General features: G+C 45.2%; 1 protein-coding gene across 1 annotated transcript; it reads right to left on the bottom strand.

The window, feature by feature from the left end:
- Positions 1-3255: 3255 nt before the first annotated feature.
- Positions 3256-12202, bottom strand: CTXND1 (cortexin domain containing 1). The gene is made up of 2 exons (XM_056499810.1): positions 12050-12202; positions 3256-6855 (listed from the first exon to the last, which is right to left on the bottom strand). The coding sequence occupies exon 2, from the start codon at positions 6799-6801 to the stop codon at positions 6622-6624; it is 180 nt and encodes a 59-aa protein (XP_056355785.1). The 5' UTR covers positions 6802-6855; positions 12050-12202; the 3' UTR covers positions 3256-6621.
- Between the last annotated feature and the right edge of the window lie 532 nt (positions 12203-12734).

Raw genomic sequence — 12734 nt, 5'->3', positions numbered from 1 at the left:
ACCCAACACAGCGAGCCAGAGCCACCAGCGCTGCTGATCCTCATCCCTGCAGGGTGAGAGTGAAGGGCACACCTGTGCTGCAAAACAGCTTTGGCCTGGGACCAGCAGCACCCACTGCCTGCGGGGACAGCAGCCTCTGACCCAAATTTTGGGAAATACACAGGTGTTACCGGCACCTTCCCCGTGCTCCACCTCCCCTGGGGCAGCTGGGACCAGTTTGCACCCTTGTCCTTTAAAATTAAGGTCATGGAGCTTGCTTCTGGTTTGGGGGGAAGCTGAACACAGATCAGGCTCTTGGAGCAAGAGGGTGCTTCAGCCTGGGTGCTCTCACTTCAACAGGCTGACTGGGTGTTTGGAAAAATTTATTTTTGAAGTTGGGTTGACTGCCTCTACAAAGAGATTCCCATGCACTTCTGGAAGGTTTTGTTTCAGTTAAGGTTGAGCATGGCTGTCTCTGCTTCTAGAGATTACAAATTCCCATTTGATTTCAATGTATTTTTGTTAGTTGGGTTATAACCTGGCTTCGAACAAAAGTGGAAAAAACCCACAAAAAAAACTCAGAGCTCCTTTTTCACTGCCCTGTCACAGCACCAGGTTTGTGGGTTTATAACCTGTGTGTAGAACAAGAAAATCCTTCTTGGATCTTCAGAAGCCTGGAGGAAAAATGAAAACCTTCCTGCTGTGTCAGCCACCTGAGAGGCCTCGTCCAGGGTCATGCAGCATTGTGTGGGGGACACACACGACCAGAGGAAATGGAAATGTTGAGTGGAAAGCACAGCTCTGAGGTGGAGCCTGCAGCATCCTTCTCCTGCCTGGTGTTTCCCACTCAGCAGAGGTCAGCAATCCCTGCTGGAGCACTGTGATCCCAGGGGTGAGTAGTGCTGGGTGTTGGATGGGGGGCAGGAGCTGCTCATGGGTTGTGCTGCTTTATCACTGGCATAGAGGCTGAGATCATGCTGCCTGAGATTATTCCACCTGATTTGGTTGTTTTGCTGGTAGCAAAGCTAAAGGCTGTTTAGTACTTTGAGATGCACTTTCTTTCAGATCAAAGCATTGTCTGGTTGGTCCATAACAAAAAAGCTGGGTGTAATTTATAATAGTACTGTTGGTATAATTAAGTGTCAAAAAAAACCTGAAACAAACAACAAACCATGGAATAAACCCCTAAAACGTATTTCAGAATTTAAAGGAACCAATGGCTTTTTGATGTGAAATGCAGGCACTCTTCCCCTGTTAGTTTTCTGCAGAGATTCTAATTAGAAATGGATGTGATATCTTGGGAAAAAATTAGTTTTGATGTGAACGTTTGGGTGAGCAATATTCATATTTCTTTCTTTACCCAGGCACTAATAACTCAAAGTAAAACAGTCTCTCAGTAGCTGTTCAGGGTCGAGGTAGTGACTTTGTGAAGAGGGACAGAGCTGGTAGGTGATATTCAGGTGGCTTTGGCATTAAGCAGTGAGGCAGGAGACCATTTCTCAGGCTTGATTGCTGCTTCTGTTCAGAATGCCCACACAGTTGCTGCTTAGTGAGAAAGAGGGAGATCATTTCTGGGATTTTAAAATTGATTGAAGGCTTTGGAAGTACGTGAGGGACATGCTGAGGTACTGGCACCATGCTGCTCCATACAAATCTGCTGTGGCTGTTCCTCCTTCTCATCTTCCCTCATTCCCAAGAACTTCTCAACTCTTTCTGTGCTGCACAGGTGCTTGGTTTTCCATGAAGTTTTAGCTACAGGCCTGTGCTTTCTGATTTTGCTGTTTGCTCCATAAGCAGCTGAGGCAGAGCTGGTGTTAACACAGTCAAGGGAAATGCTGCAGGAGCCCCTGGTGGCAGCTGGGCATCCCTTGGGTCAGCTGGAGGATCAACCCCTTGCTCCATGGCTGCCTGCCCACCCCTGCCAGGTATTTCCTTTGATCTGCAGCTGCTGGAGAAATCCAATCAATCTTAAATATAACATAACTTTTGAAAAACTTTGCACTCCTTATGGCTTTGGCACACTTAATGCAATTTTAATACATCTTTGATTTCTGATTTGCCTGTGTGGGCTGCCTGGCTAGATTCCAGTATGAAACATGGAGCTTTGTAACTAAGAACTCTGTCATTCAATGTTTCTTAACACTGTTGTGAATTGAATTATATATGATGCCTTAAGAATAAACGCAACCAGGATTTTCAAATTGTTTATTGCTGTAAAGATGTGTGTGAGAGCAGAGTTTTCCTCCTGGTTAGCAAGGTATTGACCATTTTTAATGAAAATGGTTTAAAAAAAAAAAAAAAAAAAAAAAAAAAAAAAGTGAAGGAGATGGCTGAAGTCTGAGCATCTCCCCATCCTAGTCCTGTGCTGGATTCTGAGCTGAGGCAATCTGGGCTGAAGCTGCCTGCTGAGACTTAATGACCCAGCAAGCTGGGACACCTCTGGCAGAACAGGCTGCAGCAGCATTGCTCATGTGGGTCTCTGGCTTGCCATCAGTCCCTGCTCCTTTCTGAAAAACATGTCCAGGGTGTCTGCTCAAATTCAGCTGCTGCTGGCCTCAGTTCAGGTCTGCTCCTACCTCAGCCAGAGTAGCTGTGCTGAAAACAGTGTAAAGACTCCAGCCCCTGCTCCTGACTAGGAGAGAAGCAATAATTTATCAGAGAGTTTAGTCTTTGTGGCAAGCTGGGTTCCAGGCACAAAGATCCTTCTGCCAGAGGACTTGCTGCAGGGACAAGCAGATCTATAAAGCACCCAGCTTTCAGGCAAAAGAGCCCTTTTTCAAGATGAAAGAATTAGCAATTCATCTCTTCATCTTTTTCAAGAGGGGGAGTTCCCTAGGTGCTTTTTACCCTGCATATCCCATACTCTGGAGCTTCTTCAAAGAGACCCCCACAGATGCTCCAAGCTCCTCATTTTCAGTCGCTAGCAGGAGGGATTCCAGTCTCAGTGGCCCTGTTTCTTTTGGTATGCAATTTGTTAGATAATGAATTGCTGAAATACAGATGCTGCAGTCCCCCACTGAGCTGAAGCTCAGCTGAGTGCTCTTCCTGGCCAAGGGAGTCACCTGAAATAGCCTCTTTGGAAAGGCTGCCCTTCTGCAGAGCCACAGGAGCACCTGGGGCTCCCTCAGCTCCAAAAATCTGTAGTGGTGCAGCTACACTCTCCAAGGAGGGCTGTCATCCATGTATGCCCTTCTTGTAAATCATGTTGTGTTGTCAGTATTTTTAAAGATGTCCTGGCAACTGTAAGAAAACCACAACAGAGACAGCAAGGAGGTTTTCCATGTCGAAGCTGTTTATTATGTTAGATAAATACACTTGCAACAAGTTTGACTTCTATCCTCTGAGTGCAGTTGCTGGTAGTATGGCACAATGATTAAAAAAGAACCAAAACTAGCAGAGGCACTTGTTGCATGCAGCTGAAATTACTACCAAGCCCAGTGGTGCAGCTGCTGCTGGCAGAGCCCTTCCCTGTGAGCAGGATTTGCTGGCAGGGAGGGCACCAGCCTGAGCTGCAGTGGGGTGGGAGAGTCCTGGCTCCCAGGGCAAGGAGCACAAAGTGTCTGGCTTAGGCATGATGTTCAGTATTGCTTTTGGTTAAAGAGGAGTGAGGTTGTGTGATTGTAACCAGTGGGGAAAGGCAGAAGTTAGAATGAATCATAGAATATGCTGAGCTGGTTGGGACCCATCAGGATCACCAAGCCCAACTCCTGGCCTGGCACAGGACATCCAAGAATGCCACCATGTGCCTGAGAGTGCTTGAACTCAGGCTAGAGTCCTGTCACTGGTCACAAGAGTGAAGAGATCAATAGATTTACATTTTCTCTATAAAAACAATCTTGTGGACTTTTATGCAGCCATGTATATGAATATCCAGATTTTTAGAAAGACATTTTTTGTCAACAGAAGGATGGACTTGACATGCTATGCCAGGAGGACAAGTGCCTTTTTGTTAGAAAATAGAGCTACCCAGAGGGGTCTTTTCATTAGGATTTTCAGGAAAATCCATTAAATGGTTTGTTCAGCTGGACAAAGAGAGAAAAAAGTGGCAACTATCCTTGCAAAGCAGATTTTTCAATTTGCTTCCTCAGCATTTGCAACCCTTCATTCTCAGGCAGGCTGTGCTCCTGCAGGGGCTGTGTGCTGCTGTCCCTGCCCATGCCACAGGACTGACCCTGGTCTCTGCAGCTGGGCAGCCTGCTCAGAGGCTTAAACTTCAGCACCTCAATCAGTCCTCAGCTGAACTGGGGCTTATCAGTGACATGTGGCAATGCCAGAGAGTCCTGCATGCAGATAAACACCAAGTGGAGTATTGGCACTGAGATGTGTGAGGACAAGCTCTGTCCTTGCTCTGCATCAGCTGTGATCTCAGCCAGGTGACTGCAAACTGGGAGTGTCCCTAGCCTGGACATCATTTTGTTATTTTGCTTATTTTGTAAATAGCCCCACTAGAGGGATACAAGATTTAATGACAAAAAGCAGGTTCCAATCTTTAGCCCAGGGAACAGAAGTGTTGTTCTTTGAGCTAGGAAATCCATTCCTCTGGTTCTGATAGAACTGCCCATGACTAAGAGGGAGCAGTGGGTTTGCTCCAAGTATGATGAACATTTAACATTCAAGCCCGAAAAAGTGTTCTGTGATTACCTGGCTAGCAGAAACTGAGGCTAAATAAACAGCCTGAGGAGCAATCTGCAGTGGGTCATGGGAGCAGTGGAGGTCTCTTCCTAGAGGACATCAGGAGGAAAGCTAATCTTTGAATTTCCTGCCTCAGGAATGGGATCTCCTACAACGGAGATCAGCAAAAATTGTGTGGTTCAAAAGATCCATGCAAAAGTCTCCATCTGCCTCATAGCCTCCTGTTTTGGGATCTTAGTATCTGCAGTGTTGAGCACCTTACATCCTCAGAAATCAGTGGGCTGTGAAAAAAAGCCAGGTGCCATTTGGCTTGGCTCAAAATACTGCAGTGAGAGAGTAAATGGGGGTCTGGACAAGTCCTCAACCTGGGGAGAGCATCCCTGCAGTACAACAAGATCCAGACCTCCCCTATTGGTTTTAGCAGGAAGAGATGTAAGTAAGAACCTCATTTCTGTGTCCTAAGGCTCTCCAGGTGCTTTCTGGTATTATTAGATAGACCAAATGGGGTGTGACAAGATGAAATTGTTACACCCATTTCATTGATGAGTAGACTGAGGCACATAAAAATTGACTTGTGTGATCATCAAACAAATCTATCAGAGCTAGAACAGTGCCTTACAAAATCTGTGTCCCAATTTTCTTGTCACAGCCTTTGCTTCCACCTTTCTCACCCACTGTGCATTGTCTCATGGCAAGAGCCTGGGGGTCAGGCAGGATGGTGAGGAGGAGAAATGGAGAAATGCCCTTCTGGAAGTTTTGTGCTTTCAAGCCTTGTCTGTTCATGGTGCTTGTTGTGGTTGCAGTACCTGCCCTGAATTGCTTCCTTTCAATGCCATAAGTTGAGCATGTAGCCATGAAAGAAAAGGCAGGCATGAGCAAACCTTGGAATCTGAGGAATAGAGGACTTTGGAATGCTGCAGTCCCCACTCTTCAAAGGTAAATAATAAATTTCCAGTGCTCCCATGTTCTCTTATGCCTTCTTGCATAATGTCTTAATGAATTGAGAGAAGGAAATGTATCTTACAAATTAAAGGAAAAAACCTTCCTTTGAAAGAGCTGAATTTCTCCGAGGTAGAATGCTTATTATTGTGTGTTACTGTAAATGTTATGCTGAGGAGTCTGAATGACAAAGCTGAGAGAAAAACCTCTCTGTTTATTGTCCTGGTCATTCTAGTTCTGTCTCATCCCACTGAAGTACACCTGATGAAAAAGATGGGTAAAATTTTATGTGGAATCACTCTTTGCAAATCACAGCAAGTTCTATGGAGTTGACACCAGCAGTGCCCAGGCTCTGCTCCAGGGATTTTTGGTGCCTACCAAGCTCAGTCAGTGGCCTGACTAACCAAGGGCCCATGGCAGAGGATATGCCTGGTGTTTGCATGACTAGGATAGAGCAAGGTGGGGTCTACAGCAGTCCAGAACCCCCTGAGTGCTTCAGCATCCTGGTCACTGGAACTATGGCTGCAGTGGGGTAGGGGGTGCAGAGCCCAGTGAGTCAAGGATAAATCTGCTTGTTCAATTCTACTTAGCCAGAGGTACTTCAGCACTTCTACTTGGGGATGCTCTGGTATATAAAATCTGGGCCTTTCCTAAAATGCACCCATGATGACTGAGGAAGCAATCAGTATTTGAAGCAATCTGTTTCCAGGAAAGACAGAATACTCTTGTTGCTTTTTCTTGGTATTGATGGTTACCCTGGGTTTGTGGCTGATATTGAGGGTGGGACAAACTGTGCTAGACCAAGAGTTATATTAGGAAAAGTCTGGAGAATCTTGTGCTACTTGAGTTAAAATGACAACTGTAAAATAAGAGTTGCTGCATAGTAGTAAACTCTGCTGCCAGAATGGCTTGCTGATATCTTGACCTGTTGAGCAAAAATAATTGAGAGGATGTGCTCTTGGAGACATTGCCTTTGGCCTGCATATCCTAAATGGCTGTTGGTGTGTGGGCCTGCCCCGTGGGGAAGGCTGCTGGGGCACAGCGTGCTGTGGCTGAGTCTGGGCATCCCTGTCAGTCATCCAGGTGCTGCTCCTCCCACGTGGAAGTGGGGATGGCGCTGTAGGGGTCCATGATGACTTTTGCACAGCGGATGATCATCACAATCAGGAAGAGGCAGAGGAAGACAAAGCACGCCAGCGTCAGCCCCTTGTCCACGTCAACGTACACGGGCTCTGGGGTTGGCACCTCCATTGCTCAGGCCACTCTTCATCTGGGTTTGAATTTGCTCCTAACATCATCAACCACCTGCAAAACAAACACAGTGTCTTGGTTTGAAGGATAGGCGTTTGCTAAGGAAGACAGGAGCTTTTTTTTTGAAATGGAAAGTGTAAGCTCCTTTCCTCCAAATTATTATAATTTTGAAATTAAGGAGCTCTGAGGCAAATATATGGGAAGAGGAATAACTTCTTTGCTAGGAAAATTATAATAAAAATACAGTAATACAAAACCAAAACACTGTCAGAGTTAGAATACAACCTGACACCCATTAGTCAGGGTGTTGGTGGCAGTCTGATTAAATGGTGGCTGCAGTCTGATTAAATGGTGCCTGCAGTCCTGCTGGAGTGACAGATGGGCTTCTGTTGAAGCAATGATCCTGGAGAAGGGTATAGTTTTCTTCTGATGGTCTAGTGGTGATGAAGATGGGCTTAGTCTTTTTCTGGTAATCTAGTGGAAAAAGGCTGCTTTGGTGCTCCAAATCTCAGTGTTTATCTAGGTAGGAAATATTTGGCTCCTCTCCCTGGCTGGAGCATCTCCCAGTGGGATGATGTAATTTTATCAGTCACACAGTGGGACTGAATGGCCCATTAACAGAAGATATCTCCCTGGACAAAGGATGGGTTGTGGAAGATATAAAGAAAACTGCCCAGCTGGTTTTAACAGCTGGCCCATTAACAGAGGATATCCCCCCAGAGTTATAAGAGATGGGCCATGGAAGAGATGAGAAGCACTGCTCCACCTGGTTTCAATAGATGGTGATAAAATACACACTGCTGGTTACAATTTGCATTGCATCCCAAGACACAGGCACAAGGAATTTCTGCTCCTGGACATGGGGGAAATCAGGAGTTGTATTGGGCACAGATACATCTTACAGGTCTGATAAATTCTTGCAGGGAAAAAAACCCAATGGAAATGTTGTAGCTCAGCTGACTGAAAGCTGTGAGAAGAAGAAACCTCACCTCCACCTTAATTTAGCCCACAAATGCTAAAATATTAGACACTAAAAAGTTGTTAACAAAAAATAGAGAAGCAAGAGTGAATGAGCACTATCCACTTGAAATATCATCTCTTAAATGAGGCACAGACACTGTTCTTGTCTCAGCATTTCCTAATCATAAAAATATTTCTATTCCTCTGCTAGTGTGAAAGATCAGACAAATGGCAGAGCAGACTGTTTCTATCCCAATTTTCCTCTCTGTCCAAACATTCTCTGTCTCTCACTGGCACAAAGCAAAGTGAAAATTATTCATACTTATTTTCCATAATCTTTTAATCTCTGGTACTCAAGGTTCTTCAGGCAGTAGAAGATTTTTTTAGGAGCAATATAATTTTTAAGTGGATGTTTTATCAACCAGAGAGGTACAGGTGATTATGTGATTAGAACAAGGATTATCTTATTCACTGCAGATGTCTGCATAGCTGAAGGTCTCCTCTGGCCTCCTCACCTGAATCCATAATCAAAATGACTTCAGTAGTGATTGAATCCCCCTGAAAGTTTGATTCTGGATAGTCATCAGCTGATAACACAAACTGCTTTGCACAAGTGTGCTGAAGGAGAGGAACTGACCTTACACAGCATTGAGTCACTGCCCAGGGATGGGAAACTTCTCCTGACATCCAGGTTTGGCCAAGATGGGAGGGAGAAGTGTTGGGGATTAGAGTAGAAGATCAGGAGTATGGAATGCCTCTTTACAGCAAACAAAACAACAAAGTAATTCACATCAAATGCAATAATCAGCCAGTCCCTGCTTTAATTGGAGAGGAGAAATGGGAACAAGAAGATATTGAGCTACAGAGAGGATTTGGTGAAACTGGGGTATCAAACAGCCCAGCTGCTCTCTATCACTACATGAACACAGTGAGGAAATCCCAGGTTCATTGCACAGACAAGTTTGGTTATGTTTGCAGTGAGCTGGTGCTGCCAGGGCTGTTGCATTGGTGGTTCTCCTCTGGCTGCAGCATTTTGTTCCTGCAGCACTGTGCTGTGCCAGCTGCCAATGGGTGTCCCAGAGACTCCTGAGCCTGCAAATCTTCCTCAGGGTGCACTGAACATCTTTTATTTTAAAAGCTCACAGTTTCTGTCCTGTCTCATAATTTGCTCCTTTTCAGGTGGTTTTCCAGCCTCACAACATCCTAGATCCCACAAGGCAAGTACAAATCAGCTGGGCTCTTGAGTCTATTTTAAGCACAAGGATGTCAGATTTTTTTTTTTAATTTCCTGAAAGCATAGAAATTACTGCGACAGCCAGTCCTGCAGCAGGGAAATTAGAGAAGCTGATGGCACAAAGGGGATGAAACCAAGCAGGCATCTCATGATCTCATGTATTTACCACTCACATCCTTAGGAGCTCATGAAGAAATCTCTGAGGAGTGAGATCAGGCTTGTAGTGCTCACCTTGCCTGGTCAAAGGTCTAATATCCCCAAAAGACTCTGCTACCACACTATTCCACCAGCCAAGAGATCTTACATTGCAGTTTATAACTTCATTTGATGAAAAAAAGGTTTGTCAGCAAAGCTGAGTATTAAGTATGAATACTTTATGAATACAAAAGAAAAAAAATGTTATCAAAGCTGCTAATGTATCCCAGTCTTTTCCTTCACTGCTCTTGTGAAGCACCCAACAAGGATGGGTGTGATTTTTAAATTTTTTCCCCCCTCCTGACATTCTGGCTGTTGTACCATGTGGGGTTATTTCACCTAAGTTACCTCCTGCAGAATAGCAGAACTACCTGGTAATTTCCATTAATTTCCAGTACTGGTAATTTCCATCAGTACTGATCTTGAAGGAAAAACTGCTTTTTCACTCAAATGTACTTTCTTTGGAAAGATGAATAATTTACTCAGAAAATGATCAGGGGTTTCAAGTAGAGATCTATCCCTTGAAGATTTTCCTCTTCTAAATGTCATCACTCAATCTCAGAGGAGTCTGGTTTAAGTGCTGCATCCCTCTGCCCCCAGGACTTCTTGGAGGATGCTCCTCTCCTGCTGGAAGGGAAAGCACATTTTGGGAAGGATAGGCCAGGCAGAGGGCTGTACCCAGAGAGTAGAGTGAAAGGCTGAGGCATCTCACAGTATATTTGCACAGTATATTACAGTGACAGCTTGAACCTAATGATTTCAGGTTTATATTGATCTGTTTTGACAAAAGTGGGCATTTTCAGTGGGACTAGAAATATTTTTTTCTAAAAAAGCTCTCTTCTTGAGGTTATGTAAATCACACATTTCCCCTCCTTCTGGTCTCCCCACAAACTTGGCAATGTTTTGATGTGAGCACTATTCTGGACAAAGTCACTGCGTTTCTTGGGGCTGGCCAGAAGGATTTGGCTTTCCAAGTGGCTGTCCTCACTCAGCTTGGCTGCCCACCCGCCCTCTCACAGTGGAACCCTCCTCTGCAGGTCTGGCTTGCCAAAGGGCTCCTGTGGGTCATGGGAGGTCGGTGCCAGCAGGAATTTGGTGGTGTTCCATGCTGTTAGTCACTGCACCTGCATTCCAGCAGGGCAGGGAGTCCTTGGTGCTGAGCAGAGCTGGGTGCTGGAACGGGGCTGTGCCTGAGGCAGCTGTCTCCAGTTAATTTACTGTGGCTGGAACACTTTGCTGCTCTAGATCAGGCACCAGCAAGAGGCAGTCCCCAAATGCAAAAGGAGTTATTGCACGTGTTCACCAGGACTGCTTCCTCCTGGGCAAGTCCAGCTCCCAAATACTGCCATGGACACACTGTGTCCTACTGTCTGCCAGCTCCCTGTGCTCCTCCACCTCTGGAACAGCTGCACAGCTTGTCCTGCTCGATTCCCATTTCCCTGGCCAGCCCTCCACTGCCTGTCTCACCTCCCTGGTGCCCAGCCAGCCTTGGAGTGGGGTGTGGAAGTGTCTCCTAGGCTGAGGCAGACTGGTCCATGCAGGATGCTCTGCCTGCACACCCTGCCCTCCCTCCCAGCCCTGGGGGATGTGCTGTGCAGGTGAGCAGAAGGGTTTTGCACTCAATTTTCCTTGGTCTGGTGTGTGAAATCCATCACTGCTGTTGAAATTAGCTCTCTCTCCAGCTACAAACTGGTTAGCTGGATGTTTTGCTTTTGTTTACTAGCAGGGTTGATGTTAACAGCATTATGTGTGTGGGGAAAAAAATAAAAAAGATAGCAGAAACAATTACAAAGTTTCATACTTGAATGATCGAGTTTTCTCTGAACAGCTGAATTGGAGAAAATTACTTTTTTTCCCCAGCTTGACAGCAATGAGCTGTAGAATTGTGTTTTTATAAATTTCTTCAGATTTGTTGAAAATGTGATTAGGTCTAAACAAAGCCAAAAGATGAAGAAGGACAACCCCTGGTTCAAACTAGGCAATTTGGCCATCCTGAGTGTGTGTTCCTGTAAACCCCTGGGTGTTTCAGAGCAGTCTGTCCCCCAGTAACTCCTCTGAGGGTAGGTGTGTGCCACAGGCAGCCTCACCCAGGGATGGAGCTGTGCTGGGTGGATAATTCAGCTCCAGAAGTGACTCTGTGCTCCTTGAGGGCTGCAGAGGGCCAGCACCAGGCAGCAGCTGAGTCTCTTCAGGAGGGCTGGCATCCTCGAGTTTTGGTGCCCCGCTCCCCTGGATTGTTTTTGTGTCCCTGTTCTGACCCCTGGATGTGTCAGGGATGTGCCCCAGGGACCAGGAGCCCTGCTCCTCACGAGACTCCATCCCGAGCATTTGGTCTCTGCTGGTGGTTTTGTTCCCCTTGTGCCCTTTTCATAAGGGATTGCCACAGAAGAGAAATTATATTTAATTTTTGTGACTTTATGCAGGATGTTGGCATCCTTCTTAGTGTTCCAGCTCTGTTACAGGCTCTCCAACACTTGTGTGCCTGAATTTTGCAATCAGTCCTACCTATGTAAGATACTTTAAAAAATATGGTTTTGGTTTTTTTTTTGTTTTTTTTCCTGACCTAACAATCTTGGCACTGTCACTTTAAATATAGACTAATAATGTACCACATACATTGCAGAGAGCTGGTTCATTCCTATGCTGGTTAATCACATTTCAACTCATCTCAACCCTAAGGATTTAATTCAAAGCAGTCTCTGTTTTTGATTTGTTGTATTTTCTTGGGGTTTTTTTGTTTTGTTTTTTTTTGGTTTTTTTTTTTTTTTTTTTTTTGTTCTATACTGCTTCCTCAAAACAATAGATGTACAGGGAGGGGAGGGAAAGGAAATGATGAGATGTATGCAAGCAGATCCATACCTTCCAGACCTGGGTAGGAAGCCTGTCACATCCCAGCATAGCAGCATTGTGGAGACAAAATCCTCCCTGCAGTCATATTTCAAAAGTTTTGTCACTCAGTGGGACTCTCGCGGCGTCCTGGCTCGGCTCAGCTTCACCTCCACCCAGACCTGGAAGCAGTTCTCACCGGGGTGCTCTGAAAAAAAATAATAATTGAGAATTGCTGCTGAGGCAGGATGTGGGCGTGACGGTCGGGAATCAGCCCGAGGCACTCGGATACTCACACAGGATGGAGCCTGTCAGACACTCCCTGGAAGAACAGTTGTGATAGCAAGAGCAGTGTTCAAGCCTGAAGTCATATCAATATTTCTTCTTAAACCAGCAGAAAATCGTATTTTTAAATCACAGTGAAAGATCAGCCAGGTTTGAATTGATTCTGCATATTTATTTGGGGCTTGGATGGTTTAAACAAAACTACTTGATTTATTGGAACTGATACACCAGGACTTAAAAACTATTAATTATTTGCATTTTTTTTTAAGTTTGTCTGGTTTGGGACAATACTCTTTTTTACATGCAAAATAATTTCAACCAGCAACACTTGCTGGATGACAAATCTGGATTTTTACACGTTGTGGAAAGGATTCTAAGGTGTAGGATGGGAAGGCTGAGAAGAAGCAGCCAAGAGATGAGCCCCAGTCCCTTG

This window comes from Oenanthe melanoleuca, chromosome 10, assembly GCF_029582105.1.
Source record: "Oenanthe melanoleuca isolate GR-GAL-2019-014 chromosome 10, OMel1.0, whole genome shotgun sequence".
Taxonomy (NCBI): domain Eukaryota; kingdom Metazoa; phylum Chordata; class Aves; order Passeriformes; family Muscicapidae; genus Oenanthe; species Oenanthe melanoleuca.
Note: the sequence above shows the minus strand (reverse complement) of the source record. Positions and strands in the feature narration are given on the sequence as shown.

Excerpts from the sequence above, each read along its gene's own strand:
- CTXND1 (XM_056499810.1), bottom strand. The coding sequence starts at position 6,801 with ATGGAGGTGCCAACCCCAGAGCCCGTGTACGTTGACGTGGACAAGGGG.